The 7,842-nt window shown below is 52.2% G+C and overlaps 1 protein-coding gene across 1 annotated transcript; it reads right to left on the bottom strand.

Annotated features, from left to right (window-relative positions):
• Positions 1–191: 191 nt before the first annotated feature.
• Positions 192–5,496, bottom strand: LOC101768804 (jasmonic acid-amido synthetase JAR2). Its single transcript, XM_004967434.4, has 4 exons — positions 5,348–5,496; positions 4,139–4,576; positions 3,067–3,884; positions 192–1,065 (listed from the first exon to the last, which is right to left on the bottom strand). Exons 2-4 carry the CDS (start codon positions 4,543–4,545, stop codon positions 521–523), a joined length of 1,770 nt encoding a protein of 589 aa, XP_004967491.1. The 5' UTR covers positions 4,546–4,576; positions 5,348–5,496; the 3' UTR covers positions 192–520.
• Positions 5,497–7,842: the final 2,346 nt, after the last annotated feature.

Here is a 7,842-nt window from a genome sequence, read left to right as displayed (position 1 = left end):
GAATAGCGAGGAGAATGCGTTAGATAATGTTATATTGTTGTTTCTCGTCGATCACATGGCATGCAGATGCAGGCAGAGAGCAAAAGGGAAATCCTATGGTCGCCCCGGCAAATTCTTCGGTGTCCGTTTGCTTTCACAAAGTGGCGGTCAGATCACTGAGCAAACTGCCCCGATGGATAAACATTCAGAGCTAGAGCTCAGGAAGAAAGATTAACATGTTTATTTCATTCGATCCAATGCTACTTGCAAGCAGGCCACATGCGATAGATTCGTCATGCAGAACCGGTAGTTACAGAACACTACACTTGGCCGGCGGCGGCCCACTTGGCAACGGATAGGTCATCACTGCCTGCATATCCTGCTGATGATGAACTGCAACTACAAGCTAATCACAGTCACTGCATCGCCGTCGGCTACTCGGCCACATGCGCCACCAGGCTCGCCGAGTGTGGTGCCACCGGCTTGCCGCATGCGTCGTTGATCTCCTCCTCCCGGCCCCGGCGGCGCCCGGTGGTCAGCGTCAGTCGTAGGCGGCGCTGAAGAAGACCTTGACGACGCCGCCGGAGAGGATCTGGAGCACGCCGGAGTTGTTGGACCTGCCGACGCACCGCGGCGACTTGAACTGGCTGACGGGGGCGCCGAGGGAGAGGTAGTGGCGGAGCACCTTCTGGAACGTTCCCCGCTGCAGCACCCGGAGCTCCAGGGGCCCGATGGCGGCGGCCTTCCTGGACCCGACGTAGCCGGGGTCCGTGAAGGCCCGGTCCAGCTCGTCGCAGCAGCTCTGCAGCACGTCGCCGTTGGCCTCCGCGTTCAGCTCCCAGAACACGACGTAGTGGCCCGGGTCCCGCGACACGTCGGCGTGGCTGCTGTAGTCGACCACCTCCAGCTTCTCCGCCGCCAGGATCTTCGCCGCGCTGTCGACGGCGAGCTGCAGGTCGTGCTCGCTGTTCTTGTCGATGTTGATGGACAGCATCAGGTTCCGCCGGCACACGAACTTGAGCTTGGGCGTCGAGTTGTAGAACCCGGCCACCTTCACCACGTCCCCCAGTCGGTACCGGTACAGCCCTGCCAATTTCCATTAATTTATTTATCTCAGGTAAGTTATGTATTTACAGTTAGTTATTTTATCAACAAGTTACTACAAATCATAAGACATTCCACGTGTGAGCAATTCTTATCCGATTCTGTGACTGAGTCACAGGCAACACATCATCATCTCCTGTGCTGGAGTAGTCAAGAGCATGCAGTGGAACCTCTAGGCTAGGCTGCTCAACAGCAAAGTCTACCAATTGACGTGCTGAGAAACATTCAAAATCCTCATAGCCACAGCCTACTCTAGAAAGTAAAGAAAGCGAATGTTCTTGTCCAGTAGCTGCTTGGACTGGTAAGGCCGCATCAGCCTGAAAATTCAGCCAGTTCTGAACAAGATGCAAAGAAGCCCAGAGTTAGACAGTTCGCAGCTGTTGCATTCGGATGTGAATGCACGCGACCCGCTGGTCAGATTCAGTTAGACTATGGTTAAGGTTCGGCGACAGCAGCTCCAACCTCCAAAGGGCCAAGAACAACGAACGGCCGGCAAACCGACAAATCTTCATAGAAGAAACCCTTTTGTCTTTAGCATATTATTGTTGGCTGATATACTAGTTCCACACCTAATCCATATTTTACAGATATTTTACGCTCAAAAAGTTAAAATGATTTCCTGATATTGATTTACTACAAGAGTATACAGCTGCTAGTAGCTCTAGAAGTCTTTGATCCGGTCAGCTGCTTCTTTTTCTTTCTTGAAAACAATAGTGCAGCATCTCACATCAAATGATTATTTTTCATACTAAAACTGCCGAATAAGTCTTTGCAGTTGCATCACCCTTGTCACTTGTCAGGCAGTGGAGAGTAGTGCAAGTTCCAAGCACTACATGCTGTATTTCAGTCTTTAAGTTATGTTGTGACAGTAACAGTGCAGCTGATGATGGATGTATATAACATAGTCATTTTCAAGACCGTATTATAAACCATTTTCCGTTTTGATCCACGTGTTTATTCCCCGGTTAAATGTATATGTACACATCTACGTATGTCGTCACTCTGTACATCACCTCACATGGCGTAGAAAACCTATCGGTTTTTGGATGATTGGTCTAATACCCATTCCCGTTCATCATTGTTCATAACCTAATCCGACATTTACGAATTCTTATCTCTCAGGGGTTGTTCAGAACCTGCTCCTCACACACTGTCCTGTCCTTGATGACCTACCATACCAATCGACGCAAGAAAAAAAAACAAAAGAAAAACCGACAGAGAAAGAAGAAAGATTTGGAAACAGAAGAACTAACGTCCTCTTGAGATCGATCCGCTGATGACGTTTTTTCAACTGGAATAAAATCCATCTGCGACAGTCGCAACGTACCAAAAAGCCACCAGCTTTCTTTGAAAAGGAGATCTCGATCCTTGCATTGTTCAGGACCAAAAGCCCAAGGGTTGGGACGACGGGACGGCGGGAAGGCGAGTCGGCGACTGCCGACTCTGCCGGCCGGAGTCAATCCCTCCCTTCGGCGGTCGTCAGGAGGCCAAGTCAACAAAGAGGAAAGCGTGAGACGAAACCAAAGCCCTCTCTTCTACTCTCTGACACTATGCCCACAGATTGTGTTTTTGGCACCACACTGTTACGTCAACAAAGCAAATTAAGCTGTCAAGACTCAAGAGTCTATGAGGACTAGCTTGCTGTTGGTAAGAAAGCAACACCCTACGTGTTCTTCCCCGTTGTACAAGCAACTAACTGTTCCTACCATCCAAACCTAAATTCGAACACACTTCTCAGTTCTAAAATGATGATGATGATGGTGATGGTGATGTCTTTTTCTTAAAAAGAAATGATGATGCCTCGTGAAATCGGCATCGTTCAAGTAAATCCTGAAGATATAGTACTAGAAGATGTTTGAATGATCATCGGTCAAAATTTGGAAGTCGTCTGGCGAGCAAATTTAGTGTACGAAGGCATATACGTCGTGCATGACAACAAACGTGAATGAAGGAGGAAGCAGCTAGTGTGTAGTAATAATGTACCTGCGAATGTGGTCATGACGACCTCGTAGTGCTCGCCGACGGTGACCTCCGTCAGGCCAACGGGCTCCGCCTCGGCGAAGCAGGTGTCTGAGGCGGCGGCGCCGCCGTCGCCGGCCTTGAGCGGGATGAACTCGAAGTAGCCGATGTTGGGGAGCACGGTGAACGTCGCGGACTCCGGCGGCGTCTCCGGCTCGACGTTGGCGCCGACCCAGCCCTCGGACGCGCCGTACTCGGCGGCGACGAGGGGCAGCCCGCCGGCGTAGTGGCGAAGCTTCTTGACGTAGTGCTCCATGGACCCCGTCATGATGCCGTGCACGTACCTGGCGTTGGGGAACAGCGCCGGGATCACCCCGTACCAGTTGCTGAGCGCGGCGCACCGGCGCGCCACCTCGTCGGCGAGCGCCGGGTTGGGCGCGGGGAGGAGCGCGGAGACGGCCCTCCGGACGGCGGGGCTCGTGACCCGCGTTGCCGACAGCGCGCCGGCGCGGATGTCGGCGCAGAGCTCCTCCCAGACGCGCTCGAAGGTCTGGAAGGCGAGCACGACGCTGTGCGCGAAGGTGGCGGAGACGATGCGGACCTCGTCGGCGAAGAGGAGCCCGCAGAGGAGGTGGCAGTAGAGCGACTGCGCGAAGTCCGGGCCGAAGATCACCGCGTCCGGGCTGCACGCCTGCGACTGGATGGCGCGCATGGTGGGGATGAACTCCTCGCTCCGGTACACGTTGGTGGTGGCCGTCGTCGCCGTCAGCCCGCCCTTGGTCGTGAACTGCCGGCTGCCGTAGATGAACTGCAGCGCCTTGCCGTCCTCGACGGGGAACGCTCTGTTGGCCATTCATCAGATGAGATCAGAGTCACATCAGCAATTATGTTCTTGTTCTTGTTTCGTTGTTATGCTAACACCCTGTCGGGTCCTGCAACTACCGGCAAACAGTGATGTTTGAGGAGGAACAGGAAACAAGATGCATCCTCTGGGCGAACGAAGACTAAGCCTGGTCGTCGATCGGCAGCGGCAGGGAAGGAGGAGGTCATGAGCTCATTATTGATTGCTTTGACAAATTAAGAGAGATGTGTGTACCTGTTCCTGAAGGCGTAGGAGGTCCGGTATATCTGCATGGTGGACTTGACGAGCTCCTGGTTGAAGGGCAGGTACTTGCGCTTCCCCTGCGTGGTGCCGGAGCTGAGGGAGATGGAGGTGATGGGCCTGGCGGTGAGGACCGGCGAGGTGTCGCCGTCGGCGATGCGCGCAATGTAGGGCTCGACGTCGGCGTGCGTGGCGAGGGGCACGCAGGCCCGGAAGCTGGCGGCGTCGGTGCGGCCGGCGAGGCCCCGGTCCCGGAGGTACTCGGTTCCGGCGTTGTCGGCGAGGATCCGGCGCAGCGTCTCCCGCTGCACCGCGGCGGCGTCCCGCGTCAGGGCCTCGAACTCGGTGATCACCGCCTCGCCGCAGAACCCCTCGCTCCTCTTCGACTCCGGCATCTTCATGTCAGGCCACTCCGCTCTGCTCTGCTCTACCCTGTAGGAGAAGATAAACGACAGGAAGAGGCACCCGAGCAACGAGTTAGTGAGAGTGAGGTCACAGGTCACGGCTCATCCGGAGCACGCGGGTGGGTTGTTGAGGGTGAGGCCTTTGTGCACTTCCGCCGTGAGCTGTGCTCCAATCCGAGGCGGCTGCATCATCATCCTCCACGCCCCCAGCTTTAATCTGGTCGTGCGAGGAAAATGACGGCAGCAGCAATGGCGAGTGTGAGTGCACGCCCCACTTTGCAATTTGCAGGGCAAGGGGATAAAAAGGGCGAGCGGAGGCGGAGCAGGCAGGATCAATCAAAGAGGACAAAACGGGAGAACGATAGAGATGGCGAGATTCAGAGAGCCAGCTAACGGCAGATGCCGACGAGGAAGGCAAGGCGAAGGCGGCGAGCTAAAGCGGCGGCGGTGGTGATTGCTGAAAGCAGAGGAGGACCAGGAAGCTGGAGGCCCAGGTGTACTTGTCCGTGAGAGGCAGGCGGTGCAGCAAAAGGCCAAAGCCAAACGGTGCTAAACTTACTACTCGGAGACGGAGACGGAGACGGAGACGAGAACTGCACGCCTCGAGATTTGCTAGATTAGCTGAAACAAAACAATCCGCTCCTTTCTACGAGGCAGGGCTATGAGGGACCGACCAAACACGGCGGCGGCGGCACGGTGCCGGTGATTGAGCCAGCCCGGGCAAGGAACAGAGCAAGCGACAGCGGAAGGGACAAGGCCAGCGGCGAGCGAGGATAAGGAGGAGGAGAAAAGAAAGCACCTGCGGGGTGGGGATGCCGCCGCCGGGCCGGACAACGGCGGGAGACGGGAGGCCTGCTGCTCGGCGTTGCTGGTGGCGCCCGGTGCGGCGTGACGAGCTGACGACTGCCTTGCCTGGCCGGCGGCCTCACTGCTGCATATATACAAGCTCAAGCACGCGCGGGCCAGAGCAGAGGGCCCCGACTGCCAAGCAACTAACTGTGCAGGCTTGGTAAATGGTAATTTCACCGGGGCCGTGAGCCCGTGACAGCTGCTGCTGGTGGATTAGTCCGCGGTAATTCTCTCTCGCCGTTACATGGAACGGAATTTACCTTGCTGCTGCCGTCCGGTTCTGCTAGCTCCGGCTGGGAAGGAGGAGATGAGCTCATGGCGTTACGGCCTCACGGCGGCGAGTAGACTAGTCACCGGCAACTAGCGACAGCAACGGTGGTGCGGGCAGCTGACAGCGACGCCGTGAATATTTGTGGCGATCGAGAGAGGATAAGGCCACCCGTCGAGATGGTGCACCCCCCGCTGACAACTACGTCGCCATTTACTAGCCCAGCCAGGCAGCCTGATGTGATGCGGATCGCCGTCTGTCAACGCTCGCTTCCGGACCTTCTTCTGCTGCTGCTGCTGCCGTGTATCCCGCAGGAATAGTCAGCGGTTAAGAGTTTTTTTTTCCTTTGTATGAAATTTGCCAAATGAACAACCTTGATAAATGGTAACAATCCATGCGCATGAATTTTGGCATAACCATGCCGACCTCATGCAACTAGTCTCTTCCGAACCTTCTCTAGTAAATATATCGCACGGGAATATATAGTCAGCTGCTAAGATTTTTTTTCTCTTTGTGTGAAATTTAGCAGATTATTACTAAATACTACATCTAAATAAAACTTATATATACTCATTATTTTCACAACTATTTAAATGCTCTAGCAGCGATGTGTATTGCATAACAGAAGAGTACTACGGTCCAGTCGGGTCAAATTCATGCAAATTATATTTTTTTTATGTTGGACTTGTTCGTCGTATTTAAGAGCAAATATATTGCTACACCTCAGCAGTTCGTCTCATGCAGTGCCATGTAAGATTTTGAGTAAAGTGCATAGCCGGTCCTCAAACTTGTCTCGCTATGTCACTTGGTTCCCGTACTCTCAAAATGCATATCTGGCTCCCTAAACTTGGCCTCGAGTATCATTTAGGTCCCTATACTCTCAGAATGCAGATCTAACCCCCTAAACCTAGCTTTGGATGTCATCTAGACCCATATACTCTCTAAAAGCATTGTCATCTTAATTAAATTGATAAAAACTTAATTTTACATAGATATAATTTAATTGTAGTCAAATAAAGTGAATTTTAGTTCAACGTGTGTGGAGAATTTTGATGCGTGGTGAACCCAGAGAGATTGATGATCTTTTACTTTGGAGGTAATATGTTAACTTCATACTCCGTTATACCTATAATATTGTTCAAATTTAAATAACTCATTTACTTACTAAACTAAAATCAGGGCTTATAAGATGAATTACTGATCAAATATCGGGAGAAACTGACAGGGCAATAAAACAAGTTTGGAAATGTGCCAATGAAAGTAATGGCTTGCTTGAAAGTATAAAATTTTGATCTTATCATGTTCTATTAGTGGGATGACAATGCATTTCAAGAGTTTAGAGACCTATATGACACCCGAAGCCAAGTTTGGAAGTAAGATCTACATTTTGACAGTATAGGGACCTAAATGACACTCGAGCCCAAGTTTAGGAAGCCAGATATGCATTTTGAGAGTGCGGGGACCTAAGTGACACATCTAGATAAGTTTAAGGACCGGCCATGTACTTTATTCTAAGATTTTTGCTGATGTGGAGGAGAAGCTGAGGAGAGAGAAATATGTCATTGTTTCGCAAAACAACCGCCTCATAGGTTAGACTTTAGGATTATAAGACGACTACTCCACTATTGTACAAGTTATGATTGTATTGCAATTCATAATATATTTATTTGCACAAATTAAGAAATAAAATTACCACGAGACAACTTCAAACGACAACCTAACCCATTCTACAGATTTTGTTATTACGTGTCAATGTTGTTTCGCGCGATCCTGTACAGTGACACGCCAACGCCTTGACATCTAACCAACTCGTTGCCTGGACGCTTCCCAGCAGTTGAAGGAAGCCGTGCAGAGGCCAGAAGAAACTGAAAGAGCCTCTCAGGAATCAGGAAGGGGGCGCAGCTGGGATGGGCTCAACAGCGACGTCCCCATGTCCCAACCAGGAAAGCACTGGCTGAGGCTGCCCCTAATGGCGCCAATGAATCGAGGTCAGCCTCCGACTCCGACGCCGACCACGACGCCGAGCTGATGAGCATCGTCGTTAGGGGATGGAGTGGATGGTGATGCGGCCAACCACTATGCTCTCTGTTTGGTGTGCACGCCTCTCTGTTTGGGCTTTGGGTTTTGGCCTTTTCTTGTGTGCCCTGCACTCCTGCCTGCCTGACAAAAAGATTGCT

The sequence above is a fragment of the Setaria italica genome, chromosome V (assembly GCF_000263155.2).
Source record: "Setaria italica strain Yugu1 chromosome V, Setaria_italica_v2.0, whole genome shotgun sequence".
NCBI classification, from domain to species: Eukaryota; Viridiplantae; Streptophyta; class Magnoliopsida; order Poales; family Poaceae; genus Setaria; species Setaria italica.
The sequence above is the reverse complement of the archived record's forward strand: the minus strand, read 5'-3'. Positions and strand labels throughout refer to the sequence as shown.

What these genes read in the sequence shown, in the direction of transcription:
- LOC101768804 (XM_004967434.4), bottom strand. Translation starts at nt 4,545, where the DNA reads ATGAAGATGCCGGAGTCGAAGAGGAGCGAGGGGTTCTGCGGCGAGGCG. An exon ending in TCCTACGCCTTCAGGAACAG is followed by an intron (nt 3,885 to 4,138) that starts GTACACACATCT and finishes AATGGCCAACAG; the next exon opens with AGCGTTCCCCGTCGAGGACG. An exon ending in CGTCATGACCACATTCGCAG is followed by an intron (nt 1,066 to 3,066) that starts GTACATTATTAC and finishes GGAAATTGGCAG; the next exon opens with GGCTGTACCGGTACCGACTG.